Raw genomic sequence first — 20,589 nt, forward strand, 5'->3', positions numbered from 1 at the left:
AACTCAAAATTTCTTTTTCAAATTGTTAGTAATTCAATATCTGAAATATATCAATATCTCAATATCTAGAATATAAGTCATTCTTTTCTCAAATATGCAACATATTCAATAATCAGATTACTTTTTGCCATTAAACTATCCAAATATCTTTTTATTGTAATATTATGACTTAAATGAACCTATTATTCCATATTACATTTTTTGCCCATGTTTTTTGAGTAATGCTCAGTTTTTTTCTGTTATGTTCTGACTTTTTTTTGTATTTTTAAATTAATTAATTTAATCGATTTAATCAAAAAATGTCTTTTTTTTCCTTGACTTTTTAATTGGAAAATAGACTTGTAATGCTACAACTGTAATTTAAAAAATAAATGAAAAATATTGCAATAATACGGCTTTTGTGTTTCAAAAACATTTTACAATTTTCCGACATTTAGAGATTTCACCACAAAAACATACAAATGTTTTCTTTTTCTCATGATTCGACTTTAATATACACTGGAATTTTTCTCAGATATACTAAATTTTTTCCTTGGAAATACAAAACTTATTTTCTCCATTACATGAAAGTTTATCCAAACTTTTTTCTCTAACATGCCTTTAATCTTACATTGTTATTTCTTTCCTTTTATTTTCCTTTTCAGTCACACACACACACACACACACGCTCACAGGGAAGTGGGCTGCAGCTCAACATTGCGCCTGGGGCGGGTCACTGCATTTTAAGAATGAGTTAGCGTGTCAAGATAGCGTGTCTCGCCGGCAGACCACGCCTGCACCTGTCAGGTGTTTCGTGCAGAAGACTGTGCGTGCGTGTTAGATACTGAAACACGTGTGTGTGTGCCGAATAGCCAGGCGATGATAGACATGATGTTATTAAGCCATCCCTGGAATCACAATTAAAAACCGCCAGTAGTATTTGATGTCACCTTACTCAAATGTTCCTCTGTGCCAACTGTCACATTTTATGTGTCATTGACCTGCATTTGACCTCCGGATGCATGACATCATATATATATCTATATATATATATAGATATATATATATGAATATAACATAATAAAATATAATATGTCTAATGGAATAGATTTTTGGCGCTCTCTTCTTCTGTTGATCTCCCCTCTGGCGCCTCCCGCAGGCCAAGGGGCGGGCCTCCAATCGCATGACAAGAGCTCGTCGGAAGTGAGCTCATCTCATGTGTTCTTTCTGGCACATGACACGTTTTCTTACTTATTACTTAGTGAGCGAATTGTTTCCTGTTGTTTTGGGGCCCCGGCTGTCGGTTGCCCTGGCAACCGGTTCGGAGATGTCAAAAGCTCTTGTGTGTCAATAAATGTATAACACACACACACGTCAGACAGATAGTGTGTGTGGGTTTACGTGTGTTTTGAGAGGTGGTGAAGCGAGTCCAGGCAAGACCCCTCTTCACTCTGCAATTATCCCCTCCTAGCTGTTTTTGCTTCTGACCTCTGCGACCTACGCTTGTCGTAATGACGCCTAGCCACGCTAGGGTTCAACAGCGTGTGAAGATTTGCTTGTGTGCGTGTGTGTGTTCAATTATTATAATATTAAGGCATTTCAATCAAACGTTTCCTGCAAAAAAGTTTTTTCTTGAAACAGACCTGATTCTCATTATATTTGTTTTTTTTTAATAGAACAAATATGACTCCGAGAATATGACTTTATTCCCTCTCAGTGCACACTGACAATAAAGAATTCCAGGCGAGAGTCTGTGCTAGCATGCTAACCTGCAGCAATCGGAGAGAACGCTAGCAACAAGGCTTGTCCTTTCAAGTCCTTTATGTCCTTCAAGAATTCTCAATTTTTTCGATAATGTCACCAGCAGCATTCCAATAAGTTCAGGTACTGAACATGAGGTCCCCTTGGCCGGACCCCCACTCGGTGAAATCGGACTCCCCGACAGAGGGAAAAGAGTCCAACGAGATGCCCCTCCTCTCTCCAAACACTTTCTCCTGAAGCTCGATGATATCGTTGCGAATGTCGGCCATCATCAGCAGCAGGAAGTCAAAGGAGCCAGGTGGGCCCTGACAAACAAATTGCATTGTATATTTATAGATTTATTTATACAAATCGATATTCATTTATGTATAAAAGTTTTGCATTTGTTCCATTAAATCAACTTACAGGGGGACCGCTAGGACCATCGGCTCCTCTATCACCCTGAAAATGAAAAAGTATTCATGTGATATTGTTAACAACTAAAATCCCTTAAAACGTATTTATACATACATATATAATACAAATAGTATATTTGAGACTAAAGAGACTCAGTCATTGGTTAATTTTTAGCTCGAGACATTTTTGTAATTGCCAGTTTGGCCACCAGAGGGCAGCAGAGCATCTTATGAACACATTCATAGCTAAACATGAGGGAATAGTTTTTATATACAGTACACAAAATACTATAGTATGTGCTATAAAGATATTGAACTGACCTTTAAACCATCTCTTCCGGGTGCCCCGGGTGGTCCCTGCACGGAAACACGATTATACTCTAAATACAGTCCAGTCCTGTTTTGCATTTGGTTCTTATTTATTTATTTACCACTGGTCCTCTGCGACCTCTTTTGATGTGTCTCAGATCAGGCTCTGGCCCGATGGGTCCAATGTCCCCCCGGGGGCCCCGAGGACCTGGAGGGCCTCCCTCACCTGGGTCTCCTCTAGCTCCTGGACCCCCTGGGTGACCTGTGGAGAAGGTAGCTTGGTAAAAAAAATGCATTGATCCTTAGGTTGGTCGGAATGGATGTGAAATCAGCAGGAAAATTTAAAAAATAGGTTGGGACGTTAGGCGGGCTATATTAGTTAAGTATTAAGCATCACCTGGGACTCCAGGAGGTCCTGGAGGTCCAGGTAGACCAGGACGGCACAATCTGTCAGGATTTTTTCCCGACCTCCTGTGGGAAGGTTTGTCGCTGCGGTTGGCCAGCAGGTTAGGAGCCTTCAATCACATCAAGTATTTTAAGTCCACTACACTCCAACTATATACCACAAGCTACATGAGATCTCTGGCAAGGCTACCTGCGGACTGGCCAGCCGCAGTTTTATTTGCAGCAGACTGCTTTTCATGGTCATGAAGTCCTGGCAGGTAAAGGAGCAAGTGGCTGCGCTCATTAGCGTGTCTGACTTCCCTGATGAACTCACTGAAAATCAAAAAACGACAAAATAGAACAATTAAATGTTTCTGTTTTATCTAATAACTTGGTTAACTTGCTTTAATGCAATTCTAATACTCATTATAATGATTTTTATTAGCATGATATTTACAGTAGATCGCATTTTATTATATATTATAATTTTAAATATTTACTCTAAGTCAAAACAAATTCACGGTTGCTTTAAATCCGACACAAATGAGCAATACGCAGTGATTTGCGGTGTGTGCTCCCCCTCAAAATATATGATACATTGTGCACGTTGTTGCGTCTTTGGCAAGCCGTGCACACTGCTTGGATTTATTGCTCCACTTCATCCTTTGGAGTTACAACATCGAAATAATAAGCTGCTCCATATGGACTGGATATAAATATGACTACATGTCTATACTGCACATGGAATTGCCTTTTAAATCTTCATTGCAAAAAATGTGTTTCACATGCACCTGCCATGATTGAAGTCTACTTGTATGTTTTATTTTATTTATGCAGCTCATTTACTCAAATACAAGCAATGTGGATATTTAGCGAGTACGCAACTATATTTGGAAATTACAAAAAGGCAAAATTGACACCACATGTTTCATTATGACAAATCGATTTTACAGTTTTCTTACAATTGTGCACGGCGATGCATGAATGTTGGTCGGGAGCCAGAAGGTATCCACTTTGGCATCGACACAAGTAGCTGCCACCCGTGTTGACGCACTCATGCTCGCACACGTTGCCGCCAGACTCCTTGCATTCGTCTATGTCTGCACCGAGGGGGAAAAAAAAAAGATGCAACATTTAATTGGAACCACTAATTGGTTTAAATAAATAAATAAATAAATAAATAAATAGAATAATATATGTATATATGTCTTCCAGCCTCTGATAGTCTCAAACAGATGCTTGATGATACTGACCAAGACAATAAGGAGATTGGTGGTTGCGGTGTCTCTCCCGATCGAAACGATAACCTTGATAGCATGTACACACCACCCGTCCGAAATTGTCTGTGCACTGTTGCTCACACGGCGACTCGGCACACACGTCCACGCCTGAGCAGAAATAAAAATACATGGAGGGAGCTGTCGGAAAATTAGGCACGGAACATCAACGAGTAAAGAAATCTCAAAATCCGGAACACCTAGACGAGGGCCACTTATGACCTCAATTCAATGTCAGTCATTTCTTTCTTAAAAGGGAATTCAAGTCAAAAATATTGTTTATAATTAACTAAAACTCATCTAAACATTGATATTTGGATTCAATTTGGTGAATCTTGTGACCGTCACATTTCTAAATTCAGAGAACAGGTGAGTCGACACCTGTGATGTCATTTTCAATCGGCAGCAAGCAACAAAATGGCCGCCGCTTAAAACGATTAAAAACGGGTGGTGTTTGCTGCTGAATTCATATTTTAAAAAAGCAAATCAGAATGTATTGAAGATATGAAAAGAAACATTTGGACTTCCCAGCCAAATCCATACTGATTGATGATGTATTCCATATGAAGTACAACAATGAAGCACAAATGGGAGTTCAACCGCATCGGCCACTTTGTTGTTGATGCCAGAAGTGAGCTAATATGGCTTACGTGATTATTCGAAAGCGACAAAAAGGCAATAATGTGGAATTTTTTGGAACGTCACCCAAACCAATGTGGTCTGCAGATTTTGTTTTGGCGCAGGATGTTTCACAGCTATACAGGCGACGAAAGCATAGACGTTAAATGTGTGTGTGTTTAAAAAAGTGTGTTTGACCTACTTTCAGGTAAGCACCTGCCCATCACAAACCTGAAGCCCTCGCAGCATTTCCTCCTGAGGAGAAAAAAGATTGAATATTAATATTTTATGATTATGACTAAAGGGGGACAACATTTATAGGGCAACATTTTTTGAAAGTAGAAAAAAAATGGCAGTTTTTAAAAATAAGAAAAAAAAGGAAAACCCCATAGTATTGTGATTTTTATTGTCATAACTTTATTTACAATCTATTTTTGTTTCCTATTAATAAAAAAAAACATTTGGAATGTGGCGATTCATTCATTGAGGATTTTATTTTGTATCCACGTGTTTTCATCACATGTCCCTCGCATCCACCAATCAGCTCCCTGAACATGTACCTTGTCCAGGTGTTCTTTCTTGTCTCGTTAGTCTGGTTGTATTTAATTCACGGGAGCCATTTTGTTTTTAGTGGTGTGACTAAAGCTGACTAGCGGCTTGAAAAACATCTGGAGAAAGAACTGGAGCAAACTAAACCTTACAAATGGAACTATCGGAATTAAAAAGAAGGTTTGGAGGTGGAATTGTAAGGGAACAAGGAAAACCTGCGCAAGACACGAATGGCTGAGGTAAGTCTTGAAAAAAAATCACCTAGCATGACCCTTATAACGATTTTTTTCGATAAATGTAATTCATGTCCCCCACTGATCATGCTTCTAAAAATATCATCCTTCGAGTGTCTTTAATTCATTCCTTGTGTACACCCTAAAAATGATTTAGGGCATTTGTCACATATGTGGCCCAGCACATGTACGGCACATCACAAGAGGAAATGACTCAAATGTCGTGACCGCACAACAAATATCACACAAGAGGGGAAGGAAACACATTACCAAAGTGTGCGAATTAGCGTTTTATTCATCTGCAGCCTCCATGTAGCATCATTTTAAATCACCAACCAAACACACACACACCAGAGTGAATAATCACCCATAAACCGTCGAGACAAGCCCGAACTGATGAGATCCAGATGATTCTGCCGCTTTAATCCCGAACCGAGGTGGAGACAGGTGGGTGAAAGTTAAGATGAAAATTGTCACTACTTCATTGAGTCCGTCGACAAATCAGTCAGTGAAGGTAATGACTCGCAGATGCGAGCTCAGTCCCGTGGGAGAAACTCATACCTTTTACGCCGCTCGGATTAAAGCGAGGTTAGGTGACGTGAAGATTCCAATCGGTGTGATTCTGATGTTAAATCAGGTCGAAAGTGTTACGAATGACCTCATTTCTACAAGATATGTAGAAGATATGCCGAGAGGCCAAGTCAGGAACTATCAACATCCTAAAATAATTTTTTTTGGAGTAATTCAAAACACCTCAAAAGGGATATATTGAATGATGAACTGCAAAGTTTCTACACGGTGCCTGTCAGCCAGCCATTCGGCATCAACGTCTGCACATGTCCCATGGGTGCTCCTGGTGGAGAACACAGAGGAAGCTGTGGTGTCTGGACGAGCAGATGAGGGCAGCAGGAGAGCTGACCCGTGTGTTTTTGTTTTGCTGTGTGAAAGTATGTCAGAGAGACAGGAAACAGGCCCCCACAACACACTCACCGACCGGTGTGTGTGTCTTCATGTTTTCTGGAGAACTTCTTCGGATTTTTGTTCTGGTATCATTCCTAGAATATGCTTCAGACTCTTATCCCATGCGGGATTCCCGGTCTTTATCCTGACGTTCTTTCTCTCGTTGGCGCTTATTTGACAAGATTGCTTAATGGAGTGCTAATGCCTGCTTCGGGTTACGGTCAAGTCGGAACTGTCAACACTGAATCTCGACGTTGTCAACCGCCTTGAGCATTGGTCTACCATCTGGTCTTAAGGACTTCCAGTTGGTCTTACGGATTGATGTTTCCGTACGTACTTTTTTGCACGAGATTGTCGAGATGTATGTAAGATAGTCTATATCAGGAGTGTCAAACTAATTCAGTCGTTGTTATAATTTCCTTCAGAGGCCAGTAAAAAAATGAATGGTACAAAATATCTGTATTTTTTTAAAAGTGAAGATAATTTTAGATCGGATACAAGCGGCCGAAATGAGTTTTCTCCACAGGATGTCCGGGCTCTCCCTTAGAGATAGGGTGAGAAGCTCGGTCATCCGGGAGAGACTCGGAGTAGAGTCGCTACTCCTCCACGTTGAGAGGAGCCAGATGAGGTGGCTCGGGCATCTTATCAGGATGCCTCCTGGACGCCTCCCTGGGGAGGTGTTCCGGGCATGTCCCACCGGTAGGAGACCCCGGGGACGACCCAGGACGCGCTGGAGAGACTATGTCTCTCAGCTGGCCTGGGAACGCCTTGGGATCCCCCGGGATGAGCTGGATGAAGTGGCTGGGGAGAGGGAAGTCTGGGAGTCCCTCCTAAAGCTGCTGCCCCCGCGACCCGACCCCGGATAAGCGGAAGAAGATGGATGGATGGATGGATGGATAATTTTAGAATTGACAAAGGAAGTCAATGGTTGTCTTTGCGGGCCACAAAAAAATGATGCGACGGGCCGTGTCTGGCCCTCTCGCCTCATGTTTGACACCGGTGGTCTTCACCGTTACTTCTCACAATACGTATGAGTCTTTGAAAGAATGACGACGGCGTTAAAGGTTAAAGATGAGATGTTCAAGAGCCTTCCCATCCAACACCCCGCCTGAAAGGTCAGTTTAGCCTGTAGACACTCGCCGTCATCACTCACAAACACCGCCCCTCCCCTCCCTCTGCCATCCATCACCGAGAAGGATTTGTCCTGCTTGTTGGCTGAACGATTTTAAATCTTTCCTGTCGCACTCCCGTCCGATTTGTTTGAGCCACGTAACGTCTCGTTCATTCGAAAGATAACCTAGCTCACCCCCGCGTGTAAAAAACAACGAGTAGCAGATTGAGCGAGATGCTCGACTTAAAAAGCTTTATTAGACGTATTTCACATTTTGTTCTCACTTCCAAAACCGTTCCCAGGTGTCTTGTCTGTGCCATCTGCCGACAGAACCGCCCCACGTGTACCTAATAAAGTGGCCCTTGAGCGTAATGTGCAAAATCCTCGTTGATGTCAATGTTTGTTGACACATGTGGGCAAATCGTGCGTTATTGCCCAATTACTGGCATCGGTGAAAGCCAATTGATGAAATATTGGCGCAATATTTACATGTTTTTAGAGTTGTGTTGACAATTTGTGTGTGCGGTCGTGGGTTTTGTGTACAATAAAGTCCAGATGCTAGTTGGGATGAAGAAAACTAGTCATCTGGAGTGCGGGAAAAATCTCAGTTTGTGTGTTAGCTCAAAGAGCCTTACAGATTGGACTGTCAGATGTTGTAATTCCTATATTAAATATGTTTGATAGACTATAGGTTGATATTTTTTCTCATCTCTTGGGAAAAGTTTTTAAGATATTTGTATCTGTACTTTCGCCAGGGAGGATTTGTTTCCTTTGGATTTACTCTCGCCTCGCTATTCGTTTCCCAAATATTTTTATGTTTCTTCTGTTAAATCCATACATGGGAGTTTAAAAATTGAAATAAAGAAAAAATATGACATAAATAATATTTAAAAAAAATACAAGGCATAAAACATTTATATTATGCTGCCACAAGAGATTATTTTTCTTCTATATTGTATTTAGTATATTTTAAGGCATTTTTTTTATTACATATTCAGTTTGTTATATATCAATTTTTTTTTCACATTACAGTTAAATCTGCACACTGCTCTTATTCTATTGCATTATATTTTAAAAATGTTTTTCATTTAGTTTTTGGTTTAATTTTCAACATACTACAAATTAATATATCAAGTATGTTGAAAATTAAACCAAAAATTAAATGTACAAAAACTGATACTACAAATTAATATATAAAGTATCAGTTTTTGTAAACTTTTACAAATATGTTACTCATTTAACTCCACATGTGTTTCATCAGAAATGATTTGGTAATTGAATGATTAAACTGAACATCTGATTTGTATTTGTGTTATTTTCCAATTATGATTATTTACACATGAAAGCCAGCCAACATGTTTTACGAAGGTGTTTCCCAGAGCGGCACGTTACAACTCCTTTTGGTGTTGCTTCCTAATTACAATCGACGCGCATGTGCTCGATTCTCGTGAAGGCGCGACACGCCAAGACCTCCTCCGAGGCCTCCAGGTTCTCGGCTGTTTATTTGCCCTGAGCGCGCTTGCAGGACGCCGGCCTCCGGGGAGCCATCAGAACTTCACCTCACAGAGGAAGCTTTGACTCGAGCGAGCCAAGCAGGAGGTCCGGATGGGCTTCCGCCGCCAAACACGTTTGACCTGCACTCCCTTCGTTACTTCCCATGTTACGCCTCAGCTCGTCACCTGTCCATCACATTCCCATCTTCCTTAAACCGGATCCCAGGTGTCTTTTTAAACGTCAAATGTTCTTGTGTCTCGGAAGCTGGCTTGTTTTGAGGTCACTGCTCACCCCACCCCTCAGGAGTTAGGGTGTTGCAGCAAGGCGAGCAGAACAACCCCGATGAAGATAAAATATTATCAGTGGTCGATGCCACAATTTATTGGATTTTCAATTAGTGGATTTGCGCATGCAGCAAACGTTTCGATAAATAAGTTCACATAAAAGCAAAGTCGGAGCGAGAAGACTTGAGACTAAGTCAGTGTGACTTCCTCAAAGATGATGAGCATTTGGAATGTGCCCTCGACCCCACCGAGGGCTCCGTGTCACCGCAAGAATTTGGCATCAGTGACCCTCCGAGCGACTTACGATGACACACACACACACGATAGGCTTTGTCCGCTGGGAATCGCCGTGTTGATTTCCTACCTTGACAGTCAAGCGTGCTCGCATGGGAATGTGTGTGTGTATTGTTGGCCTTCTGATTTGTTGTGGGGACCATACACACTACCAGTCTGAACACAGTTAATGAAGACCACATTGTATGGAAAAAAATATATAATACAAAGCAGCTAAGGTGGTTTTCCAGAGGGCTGTTCAGGTGCACGCTAATCAGAAAAAGATGACTGGAGTTTTTGTGTGTGTGTGCGTGTGTGTGTGTTGTTGGGGGTCACACTCCTCAGGTCCTACCGAGACAATTAGGCTTCCATTAAAGACAGGAAGCTTAACTCGCAAAACAATGACTAACTGAAGCAAAATTATTTCTAACGAAACGTCGCTATAATTATAACAATGTCTTGTTTTTTCGACTTTGTCGATTCATTTCATATATGAGCTTGTCCGGTATTTACGTCAGTATTATTGTACGTCCGTACAGAAAAAAAAGTTGGTTTAGGAAAATGCCATTCACTTGACTACACAATATATAGAGCGATGTTATTTTTTTTAAAAATCTTGCACGACAAAATAAAACTGATAAAAACTATAACAAAAAAAACCCCACTTGAAACAAACTGAATTTTAAAAGCCAAAATGAAATAAAAAGTGTAATAAAAAATCCAAAGTTTTTATAACCCCGGGCTGAACAGACGGCTCATTACGAAAGAGCGGATACAGACAAAATAGGTGACGTACGCATTTTGGGAATACAAAAATGAAAGTCCTCTGGAACCATTCGGCATTTCTTCATCCAGATGAAAAAAAGATACTCGCCGGTGAGGTTGGCCAGTCCCATCAACAAACGGCAGCCTGACACAACAATTTTCTTGAACGCTCTCTCATGCTGTCAATATTTAATTTGACTTTCTTTGGCTTTGTCTTTGGCTTTCAGCTTCAGAAATTTACAACTTCACCTCCCCAGAGTTTTGACTTGCTTCCCTTCGTTCCTTTCTTTCTCGTCTCCGGTCTTCGTGTCTCTTTATCCTTTCTGTTTACCCTTGTTAGCCTGTCTTGCCCCCAACACTGTTTACTTAGCTGGACAACTCATTAGCTATGTTTGTTTACAATCTAATCTGCCATGTTGGAGCCACCCCATTTTTTCCCGCAGCAGACTTTATGCTCATTACAACTACTAGTCATGAATGAACACTGACGTGTCCGTTTATGAGCGCAGTTAGCAGCTTTTTAAAGCCAGAGTGGAAGTGAAAACCAAGTGTTATGCTATAAAATGAAGGAGATGAGTGAAATGAATGATCCTGCTTTAATTGCGTGACAGATTTGCCGTAGTTTCCGTTATCGGAAGTCTTTGAGCGACTGTTTTCGCTTCGCGTTACCGATGGGGACGTGAGTCAAGAGGGCATGTATACTTTGCCTCCGAGGCCTTCCACACTTCATCCCAAAGGACGAGATTTACGCCTGACCGCCAACCTCGGATGACCTCATCTGCTTAGCGCTAGCGTGACACTTGCGAAGCGTAGCGTTTACCCCACCTGACCTGACGTTAACGCCACGGCTACTAGACGGGCGTCTGGCTTGTGTTTCTGTCCGGACGAATCAGGGTAAGAGGGGTCAGGAAGTTAGCGATACGCTCCAGGTGGATTCTTTGTTCTAGTGGCTGAGGAACATTTGACCGCCATTAACCAAAATAAAAAAAAGCTGCCCTCCTACGGGTTACGAAAACACAAAAAGAGTCCAAATCGAAAGTTTTAAAAGTGAGCCAACGATAACAACATTCACCGTCCGCATCGGTGTTTCCCAGGGTACTTTACGCACAAAACAATGAGTAAGCAAGTGGTAACAATAATAAGTTGTGCGGTAAGTATGTCATGAGCTCAATGTTTAGAAAAGACCACAATCGACACGGATATCAGACAATAAGAGCTTCTTTGGTTTTCTGCTATTTATCACCTCTGCCAAGGAGGTTTTAAAAGCAATATGACAATAAGTCATCCATGTGATTAACAATGTGGAAGAATCAGTTCAAAGCTCAAATAAAAACTCTCAAGCTACCTCGACCACTTTGGATTTCACATTAGCTAAAACCAGCAGGGAGCTTTCAATAAGAGACAAGATGGATGGTAGTAAACAACCACAACCTATTCCACACAGCTGTTTTAAGTTTTTTCTTTCGACATCAAATAACTATTCTGAAACAATCAAAGGCTGTCGATCAAGATTGGTGAATTTAAGTGTGCATATGCTAACAAAGTACAGCTAGCGTTTAATAAGACAGTCAGTTTAGCATGTATGTGGTTAGCTTGCGCACGGTTAGCTTGTGTTAGCTTGCCTGCCGTTTGCTAGTATACGTCACAGCAAGTAGCAATATCTTTTCATTGTCGGATAATTTACTATTGTTTTGTAGCCTGCTAGCCTTGCTAGCTTGTCCCTGTCGTTTTCAACATTTATTATTTCGGTCACTTTTACTCCTCGAATTCCAATACAAGACAAGATAACTCGAAGAAGGACAAAGGTGCTAATAGAATCCGTCGCCTGTTTTTGTCAGACTTATATGGTTGTTTTTTTTCCCTCCCTGTGGTTTCCATGGTTGTTGTCCCATCAGAATAGTCGTCAATTGTGGCAGGCCCGATTCAGTTTTGACATTTCGACACATTACGTGAGGGAAAGAAAACTGATAGGATCGAAGCGAGGTTGTTTTTGGTCATTTATGTGGCAGGAATGAGAGAAAGTGGACATATTTGGAATATAATATATCATGTTTAGAGAAATATCAGCCTGGGGTTTATGGTATAAAATGAGCCACAAAGAACAAACAACATTATCTTGGAAATGAAAACATTTTGTTCCTAACAATTGCGGACTGCTCTTCAAAAATCTTAAACGACACATGTAAGTACTTGGATACGCCGAGACGCACACACATAGAACACAGAATCCTTCCTTCAGGGACTCAGGCTGGAAACTCCTGGCAGACATTCCGACACGAACGTGGATGTGAATGCATCAAAAGTATGGCGACACAATCCAGACTTGACTTGCATGGGAACGCTTGCTGGCCATGTTCACGGGAGAGAAACCCTGCACGGGTGCCCTAATGAGTCAAGACAGGAAGCCGTTGCGGTTTAAGTGTAATGTCAACCCTGCGTCGCCCGGGTCCTGAAGCAGAGGAGCCTCTTTAAAGGTCATTAAGAGACCCGAAATATCTGCTTTTTCTCATTCGAAGTGACTTGTTTGCTCGGCCACTTTAAATTTCAAACAACATTAATTATATGGGTAAGCTAAAGCTAACGCGAGGGGGGTTGGAATAATTAAGGTACTATGATGCCCTTGCAAGTGGGCAAGGAGAGCCAGTCCCATTTTTTTTTTTGGTTTCTTGATCTGTTGGTTGCAGCAGCTTGCTTTTGTCACATTTCCGTCGAGTCACACAGTTGCGAGATGTCCGACTCCACATCGAACGTTAAATTTTAACATTACACGCTGTTTTCAATTACATTATTTGTGTGGGCTCTACTTTAAGGAGGCGTCATTCAAAACAAAGGAGCTTGTTCGAACGAGCCTTACACAGCTGAGAGTGTTTAGCCACACTTACAAAAAAAAAAAAATAATAACGTCATCATATTGACAATGCAAAACATTTGGAGGCAGACTCAACATGCACGCTCGTGGCCTCCTGCCAAGACTGAGTAATACGAGCGAGAAACGACCACAACAATGAGAATGTTAAAAAATCATTTTTGGACCTCGTTGCTGAGAAAACCGTGGAAGGCGGGATATCATTTTGTCAGAGGGCGGTAAATGGGTTTCACTTCGGTATGACGAGGCAAAAGTCCTTGGAGACTAAAACATTGGCTTTTGATTTAGAAAAGCCATCAAAACAATGAGTGCTTCGCATTTTGAGAGCACGAGAATCAGATTCCCGTAAGTGGGATATCAGATTGAACACAAAAGTAAAAGATTTATAACACACTCTGGTTCGAATGACTCTCGTGCAAATGCCGAGTGTATTATAAAGAACAGCCACCCGAAAAATCCGTTTAAATAAAAGCATTTTATGAGACACTATAACTTTAATTACTGTATAGGTAATGTTTTAAACAATGTTTTACAACGGTGATTCTTAACTGTTTGGTCGGGAGCCAAAAGTGAGTCGCGGAGGCCTTTAGTGTGGGTGGCGGCAGGTAGTAAAACAAAATAGCAATATAGTCTGTCTTTTGATTATCGTCGGCTTATACGCTCTTTGTATATATATTTTTATTATCGGCTCGATGCCGCAAATCACGAGATGCATTGTATCTGTGCCAGCGACAATAAAGTCGAATTAAATTCTGTGCTTTGGCGCCTGTGTGTTAATTATGAGTTGCAGAGATGTCATTGAGAACCGAAAGAAGTTTTTTTCTTAATTGCTGAGGAAAAATTCTAAAGGAAGAAAATGTGAAGTATTGCAAATTTCTATTTCGTTTTAAATGACACTTTTACTTGACATATTCTAGATATATCATTCCAAAAACATCCTTCTTCCCATCTACACTTGACATATCAAGGGCAAAAAAAAAAAAATCGTACTAATAGCAACGTATTTAAGTTGAATTATTATTATTATTTGAATAATTTTGGTCAAAATCTGCGGTTGCGAGCACCACGGCAGCCGTATAACATGACAGAATGTGTCATATAATCATCCCGAGTCAAGAGCTCTTGCAGCGAGGGTAATTGAAGCGCCATAAGTGGCATAATTAGCTCGGCTGTTTGGACAGCGGCCAGGCCGGCCGCTTCCAAACGCTTAACACGTCAACAGCAATCACACAAAAAAAACACATCCGGCGCTCCGAGCGATGATTGGACACGCCATGTCCGAGTCATGTGTAGTTTAACGGCGTCAATCCACACTCGCTTTGTCTCTCTGGAGACGTTCTTGAGAATAACTTATGTGAAAGTGATGAGTGGCCCTTTCACAACCCCGAAACACGTCGCCACTGTTTTGTGTATGTTCTACTGACACGTGTGTTGTGTTAGCACTTCCTAACGCGCTAAGTAGAATGTAGCTAAAGCCTTGTTTACACTATGAGGGCTTCCTAAGCTGCTTATGGTAATATAAGTCATAAATACCGTATTTTCCGGACTATAAGGCGCGCCGGACTATAAGGCGCACCTTTAATGAATGGCCCATTTTAAAAGTTTGTCCCTATATAAGGCGCACCGGACTATAAGGCGCACCATTAATACATCATGTCAGATTTTTAATCCAAATCATTCTCCATTTTATCTTTTTTATTTCAACTTCAGATGTAACAAATTACTTTATAATCACAAAGTAATGATTCATAGTCTTTTTGATTCATGATTCATAGTGTTCAGCGGGCCACTTATGATTGATTTCATGACACAATGCTTCGGGCTAGTTTAAATTTAGGAATTTGGTCCATATATAAGGCGCACTGTCGGCTTTTGAGAAAATTTTAGGTTTTTAGATGCGCCTTATAGTCCGGAAAATACGGTAGCAAAAAAAAAAAAAAAGCCTTTTTTTACTCACTGACATTTTCTGGCCTCTGATTGGCTAAAAAGGCCTGATGATTATGACTTACAGCGCCACCTGCAGCTTCGGGAATGTTTGTCGTCATGAACCCAGTTTTGATTTGAATATCATGAGCTTGCATGTTGAAATAATCCGCTCAATATTTATCGTGTCATTATTTATTTTTTTACTATATTAGTCCACCAGGTGTGTCGTCATGCTTCCAGACAGTTAAAAAAGCCCCCCAATCAACCCACATAAATCCATCCGATGTGAGTTATTACTTTTTTAAAAAAGAACAATTGGATTCAAGAGAGGGGGAAAAAAATGACAAGATGACATCCATCTTTATGTAAAATTGCCTCCCGCGGAGTCGTACGTCTTTCAACAAGCCAAGAAAGCAAACAAGATGCGGTCCGACCGCGACTGTGAGAGCATCCTGACTCAATGCCAGCCAGTTTTTCCTTCAAGGGGAACTTGTCTAAACAATAAAAGGACTTACTGACGTGTTCCCCTGGCGTGTGGGAAGCTCCGTGTGCTCGTCAATGACATAAATCTGCATTGAATTCTCAATTCTGTCTATTTTTACACTGCAAAGAAGTGTGTTGACAACCACAGAACAGGAAATGGAACTTGTGGGAAAAGATATAAATGAGCTATACTGTTAAACGTCAAATACTCGTACATTATTTGTTATATCTTCACATAAAGGGTATTGTGGTGCTAAATTATTAGCACAGAGGCATATAGTAGCGACATTGTTAGCAAATAGCTAACATCTAAAACTAGCTATAGCTAGCAAACTGCTAACGTCTCAAACTACATTATTTTCCATTTTTTTGTTTGTTTTTATTGATGTATTTTAGCAGGTTAGGCTAACAGCTATCAAACAGCGAACAAAAACTTTCACTCAACTAAAGAAGGCCTTAATCATTAGCACACAACTATCTTGGACTGCCGCACAGCTACATGTTAAGCAAACAGCTCAAACTAATTAGCTGTCAGTGACTAACACAGCAGTCATCACTTTTTTCGTAGCGTCATTGGAGAGGAAATTATCTTGACGCACAAGGGCTTTCACAAAAATAAACTACTTAATTATAAAACGAAAATTAGTCGTTTGCACACAACTGGCGGATTCCAGAATACTTTGATGTCGAGATAGACTACCGTATGTGCCAAACGAGGAGTATTCTGGAATTTTCCCGTGTGAGACGAGCAATAAAAATAACGAATCACATCCTCTGATGTCAAATATTAAGTGGACGGGAAGTTGGGGGTGAGGGGGGGCATGATGATGAGGTTGTCAAATGTATTCTGGAATGCAGATACATGAAGTGCCATCATGTCTTTTAAGTGGACCTCTTCAAAGCCACTATGCTTTTAAGGATTTCTTTTTTTGGGAACGTCCTACCTGAAACAAGTACCGCTTTTCCCTCCAGCTTGGACGCAGGGATACTCCACGGTTAGAATTTTATTGTCGGGACACTTGCCGCTGAGGAAATAAAAAGATTCCAGTCAGCATGTGATGTGCCAAGTATTGTCTTGCTCAAAACTTACACCATTAATACCCCTTTAAAACACAAATTCCCGTCTTTTAATGTTTTACATCTGTTTATATTTGAAAATAAAATGGCCGAAACATAATTACTCCCTCACGGCCCTTATGAGGAAAAAAGAAAAAATATCTACCCATCCATCGGTCTATCTGACCTTCTCTCCATTTCAATGGACATGATTTGACAAGTGTCTCCAAAGGACCTACCTTGAAGCGTCCATCTCATGTGTGGTCCTGATGGAGCTGACACCCGAGCCGCAAAGCAGAGCCGCACACATGGCGGCGCCAAACGCTAGTAGAGTAGCACCATCAATATGACCCATGTCCGTGACCGATGCCCCCCCCCGAAGTTCCTTCACTTCTTCACATGCCGCCTCCAAATACCAAAAAAAGACGACTTTGTCCTCGGGCAGGACGGCAGGGGGGTGTCGCACGCATGCGAGCAGAAATCCCTCCTGCACTGTGCCGTCCACGCTGACTCGACGCACTGAAGCGGAGAAGGAGGACTTCGCAGACCACTACGCTGCCTCTAATCCCCCCTTTTGGTTTTACATCCCTGCCCCCCAAGCCCGCCCCTGTTCCTCCCTAGAAGAAGAGACACGCTCCACAAAAGACAATTGGCTCATTAATTCACTGATCTAGTCTTGAATGGCTTTAAATATGGTAACGATTAAATTAATGAGTCAATTTAATTAGGGCCTTCTGAAGGTTTCCCAAAAGCAATTCCTCCACAAACCTCATTTCAATTCCACATTTGGCCCCTAAAAAAATGAAATACACTTTTTTAATGGATATAAATTGGTGCTCAGCGTGATTCCCATTTTCAAGCGGGAGAAACATTCCGACCAATATAATCGAATCACTGCTCTGCACTCGCCGATTCTTAAAATTGTTTCAATACTTTTTTATTTTTTAAATATTTCTGGCTTTTTTGGGGTGCGGTTGTTTTTTTTCCTCCCATTTTTTGGTGGAAAATTTTCATTGAATGTTTTTTTAAATTTTTTTTTTTTTTGTCCGTGCTTTTCATGGATTTGAGGGAATTTAAAGATTTTTTTTTTCCATTTGAATTAACTGTCAATCAAAGTTAGATAGATGTGTCAATCAATCGACACTGATCAATTCTAAATAAACCAGACAATGACCAAACTTCTCGACAAACATAATATCACGATCATACAAAGCTACCATGGCCGCCATATAAGTTATTTTACAACATCTGTGCAAGGGCGGATGATTTACTGGAAGTAGTCAGATTAAATTCAGGAGAAATCTTCAAATTAAAGAATTTACTGATGACACATCGCATTGTTTCGCACTTACCTCTATGTTGAGTTGCGAGATCAGGATGAAAACTAAAATGAGTAACTAGAATGAAACCTGAGCCAACCACGCACAGTACAAAGTATTGCGCAACATCCATTCATTCTGTATTAAGTTCTCACAAGAAAGAAAAATACAAAATCTAATTATGTTCTAAAGTTAAACCAGTGGACCAAAGTTTATGCCAAATCAATTTTTCAATTACGATGCTGTATGTATATATAACTGATTGATGACTGGATGAAGAAATGACAAATAAATCACAAGTTCAATTGAAATAAAGTATAAGGGAGATTTGGATAAAAGAAGTCATTTAAAACTGAAAGAAACCCGAGACAAAAATAACAACGCAATGTCATGCTCAACATTTATAGCGTTAAAAGTTTGACAGTCTAATAAAATATCATTTTTAATATTACAAATAAACTACTGCTTCAAACTGTTTCATTTGGAGCAGTTTGGCTCCAGCAAATAATTGTGAATAATGCTGAGGTTGCCATTAAACCAGAACAAAACAGGAATGAAAAATGATATTTGGTATTAAAAAAAAAAAAAAAAACTTGGAACACACACACAGTGTACATTGCGGTGAAGTATAGCGTAGCTGCGCTAACGTATTGGAGCTTTTCCGCAGACAGATGGTTCGCGAAGCCCTCAACAACACCAACATCGACGAGAAGGAATTATTGCATCATTCTTCAAGGTTTCCTTTGTTGCTGGGAACAAGCTGCAACTTATTAACTCTGTTGAGCCTCCAACATGTTTTTTACAACCAGGAAAGTCGACATTTGTGTTCGGTTCAGGGTAGAAGTTTTTTTTTTTGGGGTAATTAATTTTATTATTTTTAACTATGAAGTAAAAGGGGTGAAACAAAAAGGGCACTGTTGTTGTTATGTGGTAGCAGACAGATGCATGCAATTAAATGCTTCTCTAGGTGCTGCTGTTTTGGTTAGCAAGTTTGTTTTTCTATATTTAACCATTTAATGACTATTATTATTTCTATAATGTAAATTAATGTAAATAGAAATAATCTGACGGGGTAAAACCGAATCGCAAGTACTGTGCATTTTCTATAGTATCTATATTAGCATAAATGGCCAGAATTTAAATTATTTTTTAATAGATTTTTTTAAATATATAAAATTAATTAATTAATTAATATAAATTAATGTTAATAGAAATAATCTGACAGGGTAAAACCCAATCGCAAGTACTGTGCATTTTCTATAGTATCTATATTAGCATAAATGGCCAGAAGTTAAATGATTTTTTCATATTTTTTAATATATAAAATTAATTAATATAAATTAATGTAAATAGAAATAATCTGACAGGGTAAAACCTAATCGCAAGTACTGTGCATTTTCTATATTATCTATATTAGCATAAATGGCCAGAATTTAAATGATTTTTTTTAATAGATTTTTTTAATATATACATTTTAAAAAAAATAATGAAATCTGAAAAGAAAAAATGGCATTTTTTTTCCACATCCACAAAAAAATATTAGGTATCGTCTGGAATACTAAAATAAAAATAAAATAATAATAAATAAAAAACTTTATTTTGGAGTCAACCAGTCCTCCCTCAAACATCTCCAGTCGGTCCAAAATGCTTCTGCTCCCTTCGCTTGTCGGCTTTCATGTAGCCTTTAAAGACTTGTAGTGTGTTTAAAATAAAGTGGAATAAATTCCATGAAAACATGCCTAAGGAGTATTTCACTAGGGTATATTTTTCTATATAGCAGATTTTTCGAACTATGGAGGTGGTCTGGAACGTAACCCCTGCAATGAAGGGGTGATTACTGTAAATCCAACATGTCTAGAGAAGTAAATGTTTTTAGAGAAGTACAGCTGCTGCTGAACTGGCAGACTGGTCTTCATTATTCCCACCGCACGTTCACTTTCTGTGCCATTCCCAGCGTGGAGAGTTCCCATTTATCTGCTTTTCATTTCATCCAACCTCTCGTCATTCGCCAAGTTCAACCCTCGCCAATTAGAAATGCAAAGAATTCTTCCAGAAAGGAGCCGCGGGCTTTTGTGAAAATGGAGTACGACTCACCTTTGCCATCATGAATATGCTTAAAATGACAAATTAAAGAGAGTGGAAAGAGGTCAGTCCAGCTTTGTGACGTGTTGAGTGACAGCTTCAATTGATCGGGATTTTTTTGGGTGGGTTCGGTTTTGGATGAGGTTCACAAAAGGGGCACGGATTAAAGTCCATGATGCTTCTATTGGCTTCATCTCTTGTGGGACATCTGTATTATTTACATAGTCTATGAGAACCGCAACAGCAAGCAACTTTGCCAAAAAAGGCAATATTAACCCAAAAAACATTCAAGTACCAGCCAAATATGTGTCAAAATGGTGGATACAAATATTTTAATCCAGAAATATAAATATTTTGCCATATTTTATTTTTTATGGAGTAGGACCACATGTGATCGGCTTGTATATATAATATATATGTAATATAAATATTTTAATACTTAAATATAAATATTTTGCCATATTT

The 20,589-nt window shown here is 39.9% G+C and overlaps 1 protein-coding gene across 1 annotated transcript; it reads right to left on the reverse strand.

Annotated features, from left to right (window-relative positions):
- Positions 1-1,667: 1,667 nt before the first annotated feature.
- LOC125966712 (collagen and calcium-binding EGF domain-containing protein 1) lies at positions 1,668-17,304 on the reverse strand. The gene is made up of 11 exons (XM_049717126.2): positions 16,963-17,304; positions 16,612-16,692; positions 4,926-4,978; positions 4,082-4,216; positions 3,791-3,928; positions 3,040-3,161; positions 2,842-2,959; positions 2,567-2,706; positions 2,457-2,492; positions 2,146-2,181; positions 1,668-2,045 (listed from the first exon to the last, which is right to left on the reverse strand). Exons 1-11 carry the CDS (start codon positions 17,076-17,078, stop codon positions 1,860-1,862), a joined length of 1,161 nt encoding a protein of 386 aa, XP_049573083.1. The 5' UTR covers positions 17,079-17,304; the 3' UTR covers positions 1,668-1,859.
- Positions 17,305-20,589: the final 3,285 nt, after the last annotated feature.

This window comes from Syngnathus scovelli, chromosome 4, assembly GCF_024217435.2.
Source record: "Syngnathus scovelli strain Florida chromosome 4, RoL_Ssco_1.2, whole genome shotgun sequence".
Classification (NCBI taxonomy): Eukaryota; Metazoa; Chordata; class Actinopteri; order Syngnathiformes; family Syngnathidae; genus Syngnathus; species Syngnathus scovelli.

Bases quoted from the DNA above. Each gene is read 5' to 3' on its own strand.
- LOC125966712 (XM_049717126.2), bottom strand. From the start codon at position 17,078: ATGGGTCATATTGATGGTGCTACTCTACTAGCGTTTGGCGCCGCCATG. The intron at 3,162-3,790 runs GTAAGAAAACTG...TTTGATTTTCAG, and splicing joins ATGCATCGCCGTGCACAATT to TGAGTTCATCAGGGAAGTCA. The intron at 2,046-2,145 runs GTAAGTTGATTT...TTTGTTTGTCAG, and splicing joins ATGGTCCTAGCGGTCCCCCT to GGCCCACCTGGCTCCTTTGA.